The sequence below is a fragment of the Engraulis encrasicolus genome, chromosome 1 (genome assembly GCF_034702125.1).
Source record: "Engraulis encrasicolus isolate BLACKSEA-1 chromosome 1, IST_EnEncr_1.0, whole genome shotgun sequence".
NCBI classification, from domain to species: domain Eukaryota; kingdom Metazoa; phylum Chordata; class Actinopteri; order Clupeiformes; family Engraulidae; genus Engraulis; species Engraulis encrasicolus.
The window spans coordinates 20,608,880-20,624,136 of NC_085857.1; the positions used below are offsets into that span (position 1 = coordinate 20,608,880).

The 15,257-nt window shown below is 44.0% G+C and overlaps 3 protein-coding genes across 7 annotated transcripts in view; 2 read left to right on the forward strand and 1 right to left on the reverse strand.

The window, feature by feature from the left end:
* The window catches only part of sp2 (sp2 transcription factor), a 29,547-nt gene extending 25,526 nt beyond the window's left edge, over positions 1-4,021 (forward strand). For all 5 annotated transcript variants that reach the window (XM_063198755.1, XM_063198763.1, XM_063198779.1 and 2 more), the window contains exon 11: positions 1,325-4,021. In XM_063198755.1, coding sequence (XP_063054825.1) covers positions 1,325-1,425 — 101 coding nt within the window. In that variant the 3' untranslated portion in view covers positions 1,426-4,021. The remainder of the gene's footprint in view (positions 1-1,324) is intronic.
* The window catches only part of gpr179 (G protein-coupled receptor 179), a 440,981-nt gene that overhangs the window by 118,507 nt on the left and 307,217 nt on the right, over positions 1-15,257 (reverse strand). The gene's annotated exons all lie outside the window — the stretch shown is intronic.
* On the forward strand, positions 7,309-14,988 carry yju2b (YJU2 splicing factor homolog B). The gene is made up of 9 exons (XM_063204089.1): positions 7,309-7,388; positions 7,809-7,853; positions 7,977-8,030; positions 8,510-8,592; positions 8,929-9,045; positions 9,365-9,507; positions 9,912-10,084; positions 12,646-12,784; positions 13,570-14,988. Exons 2-9 carry the CDS (start codon positions 7,851-7,853, stop codon positions 14,235-14,237), a joined length of 1,380 nt encoding a protein of 459 aa, XP_063060159.1. The 5' UTR covers positions 7,309-7,388; positions 7,809-7,850; the 3' UTR covers positions 14,238-14,988.

The window sequence follows — 15,257 nt, forward strand, 5'->3', positions numbered from 1 at the left end:
TGTGGCAGAACAGTGATGAAGACTGAGGAGTTTCAAGTTTTTCTCTCCCTTTTCTTTCTGTGGAGTGTGCATGGTTGGTCTTTGTTCTTCATCACATAACCCTGCATCAGTAATAGGGATGCAAATTATCGATGAATTAATTAATCGTTAGTTGATTGCCTTATCGATCAACTTACGATTAATTGATAAGCGGTGTTTTTCCCCCCAAAATCTCAGGGGGAGGAAACTCTACTAAATCAAAAATGTAAATTAAAAATGTAGATAAAATACTACATTTGAATTAGTTTTATTTAAATCCTTTAATTCATTGGTGATTTAAACATTCCCGCTATTCACACCCCTCTTCACACACACTCTTCACATGCCCATTTCACCAGGTCAGTTGAATTGGCGATTAATTGCGATTGATGTGTTATAATCGATTACATTATTATTACATTGCATTTGGCAGACGCTTTATAACCAAAGCGACTTTCAGAAGAGGACATAATCAAGCCAACATCACAAGCAAATACAAAGTGCACAGGAGATATACAGAACAACAAGTGCAATTACAAAGAGGGGTTATTTTTTTTTATTATTTATTTATTTTTTTTATAATAAAGAGGAAATAATGAGAACACACACACACAAACACACACTCACAAACTAAACTAAACTAAACATAATGTCAGGATTCTGCCCTGGGGCAAGGCCAGTTCAATCATTAGTCTAGTAGATTCTCTCGAAAGAGGAACGTCTTTAGTTGTTTCTTGAAGGCTGCAAGAGAGGTGCTTAGTCTTGCTGCCTCTGGGAGACTGTTCCACCACTTGGGAACCACAACGGAGAACAATCTTGACTGGGAGTACCTAGAGCGACTGGATGGCAGAGCCAGACGGCTTGTGCTGGATGAGCGCAGATCTCTTCCAGTAACATAAGGCGTTAGTAGGTCCTTCAGATAAGCTGGGGCCGTTCCTGTGATGGTTTTGTAGGCAAGGGTCAATGCCTTGTGCTTGATCCGGGCGGCGATCGGTAACCAGTGCAACTCAATAAATAGAGGAGTAACATGGGTCCTTTTGGGTTGATTGAATATCAACCGTGCCGCCGCGTTCTGGATCATCTGCAGAGGCTTTAGCGCACAAGCAGGTAGACCTGTCATGAGTGAGTTGCAGTAGTCAACGCGGGACAGGACCGTGGCCTGGACCAGTCGTTGTGTAGAATATTGTGTCAGCACAGGTCTGATATTCCGTACGTTGGACATCTGGATTCGCATTAATCGATTAAAGTATTTCATCGTTTGCATCCCTAATCAGTAACCCTTTCTGTGTGTCTTGTGTTTCCTCAGGTGACAAGCGTTTCGAGTGCTCGCAGTGTCAGAAGCGCTTCATGAGGAGCGACCACCTGACGAAGCACTACAAGACGCACATCAACACCAAAAACCTATGAGCCTCCACACCACCTTTTCCTCTTTCCATCCCGCCACCTCCTCTCTCCCCCCAGCCCACCCCTGATTGGCCTGTGCAGCAGACACATGGGGTGGCGAGCCAGCCAGGAGGCGCAGGGCAGGGCAGGGCAGGTGGCAGAGGATGTGCATCACATTGCCATGTCATCCATGACATTTCGGACAAGGACACCATTGCCACCGCTGCCACGGCCATGACTGACCTGCATTAGACACCAGCAACTGTACCTGAGGAGTTCTCTTCTTTTTGGGTTGTTGGTGGGGTTGACGGGGAGGGGTGTATTAGTTAGTCTGGTGAAGACGAAATGGGGATGCCCCAAAATCCACTGCATCCCACTCGCCTCAAGTCTCCCACTCCCACTCTTCCATAAGTCCCTGATTTAATTTAATGTCCCTTTCCTTCTTTCCCAGAGCCTCCTTTTCCTAATATTGCTCCTCGCTCCTGCTCCAGTGGGTTGGTGCCGTGGTCACGAGACACTGCGTTCTATCTCTCCTCCTCAGTGTGTTTTTTCCATGCGTTGCGGGAAAACGGAAAAAGGAGAGGGACCAGCTTCCCTATACTTGTAGATGTGTTGCGTAGATTATGTACGCACATTGTGCGTGCGTGCGTGCTTGGAAAAATAAACCTACCAGTAGGGGTCATCTCGGGGGGGGGGGGGGGGGGAACAAAACGCCCCTGCGAGGTGTCAAACGCAGGCTATGGGCCTGTGTAGTCCTTTTCTGTCCCACCAACCAATCCCCTCTTGATCCCTTCCTCCCAGCTTTCCTCACACCCAACCCCCCCAACCCCTTCCTTAAATAAAGGAAGAAAAATCACCTCATGTCCTGCGTGCTCTATGCCACACCTTAGGCCCTCCTGCAAAGCATCATGGGTAAAAAAAGACAGTGGGGTGTAGAGGAGAGACAGTATGACTGAAAGTCAATCTAGTTGCTCCTGTCCTCTCCTGTGGCTTCTGGCCTTGTGACTTGAGATTTGATGTCGTCATTAATGATGGAGGTTTTTGTTCAACATCTTTCAAAGAGTCATTCTGTCATTTGCAGTTGGGCTGTTGAAAGGGGGGTGGGGACTTTATTGCGGGGAAACTTTGTTTGACGAAGAGGCAACACTCAAAAGAGGACAGAGGCTGCTGGAGAAAAGGACAGGAGGACATAGAATGACTTGCAACCCATGTCAGGGAATCACTCCAGCCAAAATGTTTCCCCATCATTTCTAGATCATTCGGATTAGCAAAAAGAGGCATTGTTTGTTTGTATTTCCGTTTTGTTTTTGTTCTTTTTGTCTTTATTATGTCTTGTTTATGGTATGGCTGTTTTTGTTTGTTTGTTTGTTTGTGTCCTTGTTGTGTTCTTTCTTACATTTGGAACTTTGTAGTTTGCCCCCCCAGACACAACATTTCCCTTTTTGTAATGTCTGCGTTCTGCTTTTCGTTGATGCAGACATGCATCGATACTCAAGAGATGAGTAGTCAAGACTCCCCTTTATTTCTTTTTCTTTAAAAAAAAAAAAAAGATGGCTAGGTTTGCCCTCCTCAAAGTGGTGCATTTGTATTGGCTCTCATTTACACTTGGCTGTTCAAGAAGACAAGATGATTATGTCATTTGTAATGATAATATTAATAATAATGAGTCTTTTTCTATGATGAGACAATCATAAGGGTGGGGGTGGGGTTTGGGCTTGGGAGGGTCCTAAGTTTAAGACGATGCTTTAGCCTTGTAGCTTAACCTCGATGTGCCAGCGATGCTTTTTTTTAAAATGCGTGAGGCTTGCTGGGCAGTAGTGTGTTGGCATTCGAGACCGCAGGGGAGGTCATAACGCGTACCTAGGGTAAAAATGATTTGCAAAAAAAAGGAGCACATTATGTAAGTGTGCGCTTTCCCCTGCCACATTGTATGAAAGCTAAAACAAATCCCCATACATTCTCACAAGACTATTTGGCAACTTTTATTTCTCTTTTTTAATTTTTCTATGAATTGGAATTGAATTAAATGATTTTTTTCTTGTTCAAAATGGACCATTCCTGTCTCGAATGAAATACACGGTTCAGTATTGTGTCGTCAGGATGGTTAGAGGATCATGGCTAACTATGGCTTAGGCCAGTGTTTCCCAACCAGGGGTACGTGTACCACTAGGGGTACGCGAGCACACTGCAGGGGGTACTTGGAAAATGCTTATTATTATAACAAATGAATGGAGAAGTCATATTAGGACAGAGAAAGCGATATAGAACATAAATTAGGGGGTACTCATGGCACAACTAAGATGCTTAGGGGGTACGTAAGACAAAAAAGGTTGGGAAACACTGGCTTAGGCAGTCACTAAATAACTAGTGCAGTGGCTCCCAAACTAGGGGTCGGGGCCCCTAAGGGGGTAGCAGAGGTCCTGCGGGGAGGTTGCGGAGAGAAGGGAATGCGTTGCCTAAAATCAATTGCGCGTATACATGTCCTTGATGGCAATATTTAGCAACATGAATAGTAATGGTGGGGTGGCGTCCGCGCCAATGTCTTATCCTGTGCGTATCGCTCGGTGCGTAATTCCAAGAGCAGTATGATAAAAAGGAAATGAGGAGTCGCATACTGGAGCTGGATGCAAAATCAAAAACTGTATTAAACAAAGCCGAAAAAAGTAAATAAAACCGACAGGGGACACTGATGAAGGGCTAGACCCGAAACGTTTGTCCCCTGTCTGTCGGTTTTATTTACTTTTTTCGGCTTTGTTTAATACAGTTTTTGATTTTGCATCCAGCTCCAGTGTGCGACTCCTTTTTTCCTTTTTATAATATTTAGCAACACACACAAAAAAATGTTTTGCGCTTGGAATATGATGTGGGAAGGGAAGGGTTGCAAAATATTAGTAAATCCAAAAGCAGGAGAGTCCCAACAGAAAACGTTTGGGAACCACTGGAATAGTGTGTGAGAAGCTGTGATGGACAGACAGAGGGACGCATTGATGGCTGGATGGGTACTAGTAAACAAACGACACTGGTGTGACGATGCACACTGCCGATACTCAAGCACCTCTGTCTCCTCCTCTCCTTTCCTCTCTGGTGACCCATGCCCAGGAACCTGAATAAGCTCCTGGTTATTAGGATAGGACGATCCATCCCCCTCTCTCCCCTCTCTCCCCTCTCTCCCCATGTGCATAATGTATGTTTTGTACTGTACGTCTGTATTTGTATATATTGTGTCTGATTACGACGTGTGGAAAGTTGGTTACAAGGAGCCTCATGTTTTTTTTTTTTTTCTTTACTTTTGTTTTTTTTTTTCTTGGCTAAAGCAGGCCAAAACAAGGAAGCCTGAAGGAACATAGACTCTGTACAGTGTAAATGAGACAACAAGAAAAAGAAAGAGGAATTTACTTGTATAGCTTCATTCTTGCGCAGTGTGAACCCCTTTTTTAATAACTAAAAAAAAAATGTTGCCTTAGACCATTGCAACCAGTATTTAATGAGAAATGAGAGTGTCAGTCTAATTCCAGGGAACTGCATTTGTAGAGTGGCGTTAATATTATTTTTTATTATAAATATTTTTTTCTCTCTTGGTCTAACTTATGTTGTACAATGCCAGTTGATGTGCACTGATGAAACCTCCCCCAGTTTTGTGTGATTTTTTTTCTCCCTTTTTTATATCTATATATTTTAAATAATAATTTGACCATTTCTGCTTCGTAGAGGTCAGACTGGTCATCCATTAAATGACTCCGATTTAAGGGGTCATAACATATCCTCCCCCCCCCCCCCTCAGACCCAAAAATCCTTTTTGTTTAATAATGTGATAAGACTCATGTCTAACTCCCTCACTTGACTCCCTCCGATTCACACGTCTCAATGACTTATGAGGTGCTTACATTTGAGAGCTTGCTATATTTTTTTGTATGTCACAACAAACCCTGTCCAATTCCCCTTTACCCCAATAAAGCATTCAAACCACACTTTCGATTGTCTGCCTCGACCGCTGTTTTGTTTCAATGAACAAAAGAATAAACACTGCTACCTGAAGCATCCAAAATGAAAGGACATAAACAAGCAACGTGGTTAAACTCACTTGGACTGGGGTATATTAAAATTACACCCAATTTATTTGCTTGTATTGATGACGCGTTTGTTTACAATTTCTCACATTTGTGCCATTTCCATCTATACTACTAAAGATGTGGGATATTGAAAGACTAAAATCAAAACAGCTGTTCCTCTATCACTAGATTCATCACTTGTTCTGAGTTTAGATACCCAAGCAAGTGGCTAAATCTGTTTTCTGGAACATACCCTAGACTCCGATGCGACCCAGTGACCATACACCATACCATGTCACATCGAGTTCTGAATCATTGGTAGGAGTATGTGTAGGAGTTCTGAATCATTGGTAGGGAGTGATTTTCAGGTCTGTGCCAGATAAGACTAATACAAGAATTCCAAAAAGGGGCTTATTTAAGGAGTTCAAGGCATTTGACAGACAAAGTCGGCATATAGTCTTACTTTGTCAATGTGGGTGTGCCAAATTCAAATCTGCGATATGCTCAGCTCTATCTGGCCTCTCTTGACCCCTAGAGGTCATTGAACTTTAACGGAGGAGGATTGTTTTTGATGGAGCAGTGCTGCTTTTGCTCTGCAGCGTGCATGCACACTTTGCCATTTCAATGGTTTGAAATGGCAAAGTGTGCATGCATGCTGCAGAGCAAAAGCAATAAGCTGTGGGACCATTGGGCTGTGGGACCAATGGGCTCTGGGAACATAGAGATGACCCCCATATCCCAACCCCACCCTGTCTCTCTCCCACTTACTTCTTGACATCTCTTTGAATGTGTCTGTCTGTCTTTGTCTGTGTAGTAGTCTAGTGCACCTAACACTCGGCCTACTAGACAATCTTGAACACTTTGTTGATTGGTGTGAGTTCTATATTGTGTATTTGTGAATGCTGCTGGACATCTCAATTTAAATTCACCCTATTATTTACTGTATATAGCCTGGCTATTTCAACTACAAAGCAGGTAGCTGTGAAAACACTGTCATGATTTCAGAGTTCTCATTGGGTGGGCTTAATCTCTGTCTATAGCCTACCCATGTTGGCTATGCTATTCTGTCAGAGCTATTCTGTCTTTCGTCTATCTTACACGACTGACCTTGTGTGCTTTTAAACCTGATCCATCATTACTCTATTTGCATTTGTGCTAAATTGGATAGGTGATTTTAAAATGGAGAGACATTTCCATCACACTTGGATCCTAACATAGGGCCTACACTCTTTGGTTTCCATGCATGTAAATATCCTATCTATAGGATAGCCATCTATATGGAGGAATGATAGAACGATAGATGACATCGATGACATGCAGTCAAACTGAGAACAGCCTACATCTTAAATGATTGATAGTACAGTCTGGAGCAAACTCAATTCATATTTTATTTAAAACAATAGCATAAAATAGTTTACCAATGAAGCTAAGTGCACAAGACAACAGGCCTTAAAGTAATAATGAAGTAATAATCACTAACTATTATTTACTAACTAATAATAACAACTTATTTTTCAATGTAGATTCCAATACTGACCTAACAAATCCATTTGTCAATTTAAATCATTGTTTTGCTTACAATTGATGAATTAATTGCGTTCAATTACCTCTAGAGGTCAACAGAGGCCAGATAGAGCCCAGCATATTGCAGATGTGAATTCAGCACACCCAAATTGATCAAACAAGACTGTTTGCCGACTTTGTCTCACAAATGCCTTGGGGTGTCACAATCTAGGATTTCTGTACTAGTCTAAGAGACGGCTCTGGCCTGTGGTTGCTCATGTTACCGCTGGGTGGCAGTAGCTGAATGTTCTCTACACAGCACTTTCCGGTGATTCCAACAGAAGAAAAAAGGTGAGCGGAAGTTGTTTTCTTTTCTGGATTGATCACGTAAACAAATACGTTGTCCAATTTTGTGGTGTTCTTTCATTGATATACGTGAGTCAGTTGTATAAAACATTCTTAAACTAATCACTTGTTTGGTGATGGTTGTTAGTTCTGTTTAAGTTAGCGCCTAAGCATGATCTTGCTAAATGTGTGGTCTAGGTCAACATTACATGTTGCTGAGTTTGTTTAATCCAACATAAGATACCTGGGGAATCAACACGCCTTTTGCACTACTGTTATTTTAATCACAACAACAATGTACCACGTACCCATAACACGTGAATATGTGGGGAGGTTGCGGTTTGCAGACCACCCAAACAAGCTAACCCTAGTCATGTCTATGGGACTATCGGCTGCTAATCTAATGACCTTACTTAGCCAGAACAAACACTGCCTGAAATTAAACTCTCGTCAGTGGGCTAGTATGATATCGGCTTGTTGTAACTAGGGTGTTATTTGTTGTCTCAACAGGATTCTTGAATCTTCTTTGGTGAAGCAGAAGAAGCTGTCAAAATGGTTGGTGTCTTTTCTTTTTCGTGTTGAATCGTTTGGGGAGGGGAAGAAAGAGGACATTCCTCCATGCTGTAGCCTAACTTGGATGTTGAATATCCTAACCCGTGTTGTCTTCTCCCCTCATAGGGTGAACGAAAAGGAGTAAACAAGTACTACCCTCCAGACTTTGACCCGGCCAAGGTAAGACTGAACATGATGAACTAGTTATTGAAACGAACAGCGTTCTTCTCTAATACAACCTGATTCTATATGTCATACCATTGGCTTGTATAATACTCCATGCAAAGGACCTCAAAGTGACTCAATACTTAGTAATGCACCTCTTGCAGTCATGGGTAAGCAGTTAGGGCATCAGACTTGTAGCCCAAAGGTTGCCGGTTTGATTCCCGACCCGCCAGGTTGGTGGGGGGAGTAATTAACCACTGCTCTCCCCCATCCTCCTCCATGACTGAGGTACCCTGAACATGGTACCAGTCCCACCACACTGGTCCCTTGGGGCGCCATTGAGGGCTGCCCCCTTGCACGAGTGAGGCATAAATGCAATTTCATTGTGTGCAGTGTTCACTTGTGTGCTGTGGAGTGCTGTGTCACAATGACAATGGGAGTCGGAGTTTCCCAATTGGCTTTCACTTCACTTTCACTTTCTTGTATTGTTTCAGCATGGCTCCATCAATGGGTATCGCAACAGCCACCCCCTCAGGGAGAGGGCCCGAAAGCTCTCCCAGGGCATCCTCATCATCAGGTGGGTGTAAAACAGATGCCAGATCAGTCAGTCAGTTAGTCAGTCAATCATCAATATATTTACATAGCACATTCTCATGCACATCCATCATTCAATGATAACAATGAAATGAAAAAATATAAATAATAGCAGATAGACGCAGAACATCAGTATCAATCAACCAATTAAATTGTATGTATTTCATAGGCATACATAGACAACATGTGCTTCGTAAATTGCTTAGTGCTTTTGACGAAACCAATCCATTTGACACTTTTGTTTGATGAGTACCAATGTCTTCCTGTGTGGTGCAGTCTATCTATGCCTGTTACTGAGTCTCTGGTGTTGTTTTGTCAGGTTTGAGATGCCCTACAACATCTGGTGCGATGGCTGCAAGAACCACATTGGCATGGGTGTGCGATATAATGCTGAGAAGAAGAAAGTGGGAAATTATTACACCACGCCCATATACAGGTAATGTGTGTGTGTGTGTGTGTGTGTGTGTGTGTGTGTGTGTGTGTGTGTGTGTGTGTGTGTGTGTGTGTGTGTGTGTGTGTGTGTGTGTGTGTGTGTGTGTGTGTGTGTGTGTGTGAAAATAGGGACCGACCAGAGAAATGCAGCACCCCCGATGTGAAGTGGAGGGGTCTTGATCTCTTTGTAGGGCACTATTCCACAACAGAGCCGACTGCTGATCTGCAGTTTTGGTGGGGGTCAAGCTTGGTGTAGTCCTTTCTACAAACAAACCCAATCTGACTCTCTGTGCGTGCGTATGCGTGTGCGTATGTGGCCACAGGTTCAGGATGAAGTGCCACCTGTGCGTGAACTACATTGAGATGCAGACGGACCCGGCCAACTGTGACTATGTCATCGTGAGCGGGGCCGAGCGCAAAGAGGAGCGCTGGGACATGGCCGAGAACGAGCAGATCCTCACCACAGGTAACGCAACCCACATCGCCTGTTTGGCTGTCTGTCTGCCTGTCTGTCTGCCTGTCTGTCTCGGGGCATGGCCAAGAATGAACAGATCCCCACTACATGCAGCCCCCACTTGTCTGTCCGTCAGGCTGCCTCTCTGCCTCTGCCTCTCTCTCTCTCTCTCTCTCTCTCTCTCTCTCTCTCTCTCTCTCTCTCTCTCTCTCTCTGTCTGTGAATGAGCAAATCCTCACCATCGGTAGCCCCCATTCACCTGTCTCTCTGTCCACCTGTTAATCTTCCTCTCTGCGGATGCCATGTGAAACCTGGATCTTATCTGTCGTTCTCTCGCTCTCTCTCTCTCTCTCTCTCTCTCTCTCTCTCTCGTGTCATTCATCTCACATTTCTCTTGTGTCTGTCCATCCTTCCAGAGCACAGTGAGAAGCAGAAGCTGGAGACGGACGCCATGTTCAAGCTGGACCACGGGGGCAAGGACAAGGAGAAGCTGCGCGCGGCTCTGCCCTCCCTCGGGGAGCTGCAGGACCACCAGGCCGCCTGGAAGGACGACTTCCATCTCAACCAGAGCCTGCGCAAGAAGTTCAGGGTGGGTTAATAAACACCAGTAATACTAATTACTACTACTACTGCTACTCCCAATGCTACTACTCCCATTACTACTAGATACCAGTAATTTAATAAAAGTATAATAATACCAGTACATTTAATAATAATACCAGTAAACCAATAATAAATACCAGTAATACTAATTACTACTACTATTAGTACTACGGGGCGGTGGTAGCTTAGGTGGGGTGAATGTGAGGCATACAATGTTAAGCGCTTTGAGTGAGTGGAAAGGCGCTATATAAATGCAGTCCATTTACTACTACTGCTACTCCCAATGCTACTACTCCCATTACTACTGCTACTTCCATCTCAACCAGAGCCTGCGCAAGAAGTTCAGGGTGGGTTATTAAAAACCAGTAATACTAATTACTACTACTATTAGTACTCCCAATGCTACTATTACTACTGCTACTTCCATCTCAACCAGAGCCTGCGCAAGAAGTTCAGGGTGGGTTAATAAATACCAGTAATACTATTACTACTACTATTACGGGGCGGTGGTAGCTTAGGTGGTAGAGGAGCCGTTCGGCAACCCAAAGGTTGCAGGTTTGAGGCCCGCTCGGCCTGACTCCATCGTGGTGTCCTTGAGTAAGATACTTAACCCAAGTTGCTCCTGGTAGCAGGGTGGTACCCTGCGTGGCAGCCACGGCCACCGGTGTGTGAATGTGAGAGTGAATGGGTGAATGTGAAGCATACAATGTTAAGCGCTTTGAGTGAGTGGAAAGGCGCTATATAAATGCAGTCCATTTACTACTACTGCTACTCCCAATGCTACTACTCCCATTACTACTGCTACTTCCATCTCAACCAGAGCCTGCGCAAGAAGTTCAGGGTGGGTGGCTGGAAGTATTAACATGAATAGTAATTTTGTATTTATTTATTAGCAATATAAAATAATGATATTATAATATGATCGTTGTAGTAGTAGTATCACTATGACTTTCAGTTCAACCAGAGCCTGGGCAAGAAGTTTGTGATTTGTAGTTAGTCTACAACTACTACTACTACTACTACTACTGCTAATTACTACTGTGACTGCCGGTAATTCCAGCTCAACCAAAGCCTGCACAATAAGTTCAGGATGTGTTAAGTAAGGGTTAACGTTCGGCAGTAACCCGCTTATTATATGGATATACTTAAATGATTCACACATGGCGGGGACATTTCTTTAGGCCTATTTAATGTTAAGTCTATTATAGTTTTTAATGTCAAAAGATTGTTGCTGCGCAAAAACAAAACAGTGCCGTTGTGGAACACCGCTAGGCAACAGCTAGGTAGCCAGGACAACAGGTGTTGTCTATCACAGCAGCTGATTAGAGTCTTGTTGAAAAGTCGCTTTAGCAGTGAAAAGTCTTGTTGCCATTGACAGCGGTCTGTTATAGACCAACCTGTCTGTTATCGAAATATAACAGACGTGCGAACGTTGGGGAGCCCCGTTGAAATGAATGGAGCATTCGACCGATGACGTCACACCATATAATAATAAATAGTAATAATACTATTACCACTACTACTACTACTACTAATACTACCACCACTACTCCTACTACTGCTGCTGCTGCTGCGTCTTCTAATTACAACTGTGACTGCTGGCAATTCCAGCTCAACCAAAGGCTGCGCAAGAAGTTCGGGGTGTGTTGTTAGCAACAATACTATTACCACTACTACTACTCCTACTACTACTATGAGTACTGGTACTGTCAGCGCAAAAAGTTCAGGGTGGGTGGTTAGTTTGATACTGCTATTTCTACTACTACTGCTACTACTGTAACGGTTGGTGCTTCCAGCTCAATCAGAGCCTGAGCAAGAAGATCAGAGTGGGTGTCTATGCTAGCAGGTGCAAGGGCTAACATTTTAATTCCACGAGCATCTTCCTCAGAGTCCATGGATGTTAACCTTAACGTTAACACAAAACATTAAACCTGTGATAGAGTAGTGCGCTGCACCAGCTTTACTTCTGGAGCATATCTGAAAATGTGTCTGACGATAGTAAAACCCAGGGGCATTTTGAGTGATACACACATATTAAAAGTGTAGTTTTCTAAGCGCCCCAACAGTACCCCTAGTCCGGACACATGGATCTCTGATATTGTGAGAATTTTCAACCATTTGAAAGTAAATAATAAAAAAAAAAAATCTATTTGGTAATTTACAAGGATTTATCCTGAGCGATTTATGGCTGGTTTCTGTAAAGACTGGTTATACCATTATTTTTGTACTAAAGGTGCACTTAAAATCATACTATTTTGTCCAAAATGGTCAATGTACCTTACTGTATGTATGGACAAAGACATTGAGATTTAGATTTATTGATGGTGCGCCGATTTATTGATGGTGCGCCATATAATCTGGTGTGCCTTATGGTCTGAAAAATATGGTTGTGTGTGTGTGTGTGTGTGTGTGTGTGTGTGTGTGTGCGCGTGTGCGCGTGTGTGTGTGTGTGTGTGTGTGTGTGTGTGTGTGTGTGTGTGTGTGTGTGTGTGTGTGTGTGTGTGTGTGTGCGCGTGTGTGTGTGTGCGTGCGCGCGCGTCATGCCAGGGTGAGAAGCGAGTGATGACGGAGCAGGAGGAGAGGGATGACGAGGTACGGAAAAGGACCAATCTGTCCATCCCCCTAGTCCCAGAGAAGGAGGAAGACAAGAGGCTGGCTGCACTACTAACCTTCCAGGCCGCTGACTGTGAGTAATTGGCTACATTTCATTATTCTTAAAGGGGTATGCCACTATTTTGGGGCTTAATACAGTTAAAATCTTTGGCCAGGGTTTATAAAGGTGGTAAAGTGTCTTATTTTTCATGTTAAGCGTTTCAAGTCTTGCTTTAAGACAAGTGCAGAGGGAGTATGTAGCTAAGCTAGTGAAAGTCAATGGATCCGTGTAGCATGCTACACGGATCCATTGACTTTCACTAGCTTAGCGACATGCTCCCTCTTTTAACTTGTCTTAAAGCAAGACAACGGCTTACATGAAAAATAAGACACTCTATCACCTTTATAAACCCTGGCCAACGATTTTAACTGTATTAAGCCCCAAAATAGTGGCATACCCCTTTACTACCATCCTCAACCCGTGTAAGGGGTAAATTCCATTATCCTTACTACCATCCTCAACCCGTGTAAGGGGTACAGTCCATTATCCTTACTACCATCCTCAACCCGTGTAAGGGGTACAGTCCATTATCCTTACTACCATCCTCAACCTTTGCTTGTGGCCTATGCGCTCCGCTGATGACCATCCTCTGTGGTGAACCCCCCCCCCCCCATTCATTGATTGCGAATGTACTAATGACTAGTGCTACATTAGTTATCCTGATTATGTCCATACCCCAATCTTTCACGGTTTTGCTTGATTCATCTTTTCAGCCTATGACTAGCGTCAGAAGCACATCGTACGAGTTGGTACATCATCGTAGGAGGAATACTGAATCTCTAATAACAAATCTCTGTTTGACTCCTCTCTCCTCCCAGCGTATGACGACCGTCAGCAGAGCAAGCGCAAGGAGATCACCTCTCGCTCCTGGTTCAGCTCCCCCTCCTCCTCCTTCTCCTCCTCTTCCTCCTCCTCCTCCTCCTCCTCTGCCTCCTTGTCTTCCTCCTCCACTCCTGCAGGGCGCGCTGCAGGGAGCGCTGCAGGTAGCCTGCTCCACAAGCTCAGCCTGCAGGGCAAAGGGGCGGCGGTCGCCAAGGCCCTCAGCTCCCCGGCTACGGTGTCCGCCGCGGCACTCAGCCTGGTGCGCAGACGCACCAGCGATGACCTTCCACGACCCCTAGAGACGACTGCCAACACCGCAGCAGCTGCTTCCTCTACCAGCACTGCTGCTACCGCCAACACCAACGGGAACCGTTCAAACGAGTCGCGGGAATCCACAGGGACTGGGTTGGGTGTTGCACAGCAGACCTGCCAGACGGGTAAAGAGGCTTCGGCGGCGGAGGTGGGTGTCGGGTGTGGGAATGGAGAATCCAGTACAAGCACGGTCGTGGGCAGTGCTGCTAACGGATCATCATCATCATCATCATCATCAGGGAATTGTGGGAATGGGGAGGAGCATACGAAGGCATCCGGTGGTGGCGTCATCAGATCTCTTGTAGCAGACTACAGTGACTCTGACCCCGACAGTGACAACAGTGAATCGTAGCTGCCCAAGAACAGTTTTAAGTCTTCAACAGCTTTTATAATGACATGTATGATCTAATCCCTGCTTGTAGGGTTTTTGTGACGTGAGATTGTGTTGTTGTTGGTACCTGTGTGTATTCTGTGGGAGCACGAGGCATTAACTCTGAATGTCTGGACAGGAAGAAAACAGATTGGGAGAGTAGGGATCAGTGGCTGTAAACATCAATAAATACTGGAATATAAAGACACACACTCCTAGTGAAACGTCCTGAGGCAAGTGATGATGTTGATGTTCGACGGCTGCTGAGAGAATATGGTCTGAAGCTGGAAGTCACAAACTACATGTTGAACAGTTAACAGCAATGTTCTAACGCGCTATACTTGCAAGGGCAAAAATGTTGCCTGTTTATGTCCATAAATCTCTTGGAGTCCTTCATTTGCTTCTGTAAGTGAGGGTCTATTATTGTAAATATACCTATTGTTGTCTGTTTTAAGACAATCTAGTTTAAGATTGCACCTGTTAGTAAAAAGTCTTAATGTGAATTTAAACAGTAGGCAGAGGAATGTCTGTGTGGTGAAATAGAGTTGAGTGAAAACAAATCTGCCTTTTCATGCGTTGATGCGTTTGTGTATCGCGCAGTCTGGAATCTACATGCAATACACATGACTGTACAGTACACCTGTGAAATCTTAAGGAGAGGGCTTGTAATATTGACCTGGTAAATGCATGATTTAGTAATATGATTTGAGACACAAATAAATCTGCCTCCTCAGTTGATGCGTTATTGTGCGTTTATTCATGGTTAATCACTATGTTTACATGACTGTTTCAAATCCAAATTAATAATTCCGAATTAAATATTTCTCTCGAATTTACTTTGATCTTTCACTTAATTCCGAATTAAGAAGTGTTTACATGATGCTTTCAAAGCAGAATTAAGCTTTATTCAGAATTAAAGCGTGTTAATTCGGAATTAAATGTCTCATGTAAACGTAGCAGTTGTGTAACTCTCGTCATTGTAGCAGGTACATGCCTGTACCC

Coding starts and splice junctions, on each gene's coding strand:
- yju2b (XM_063204089.1), top strand. Junction 9,508..9,911: donor CGAGCAGATCCTCACCACAG/GTAACGCAACCC, acceptor CCATCCTTCCAG/AGCACAGTGAGAAGCAGAAG. Junction 10,085..12,645: donor GCCTGCGCAAGAAGTTCAGG/GTGGGTTAATAA, acceptor GCGTCATGCCAG/GGTGAGAAGCGAGTGATGAC.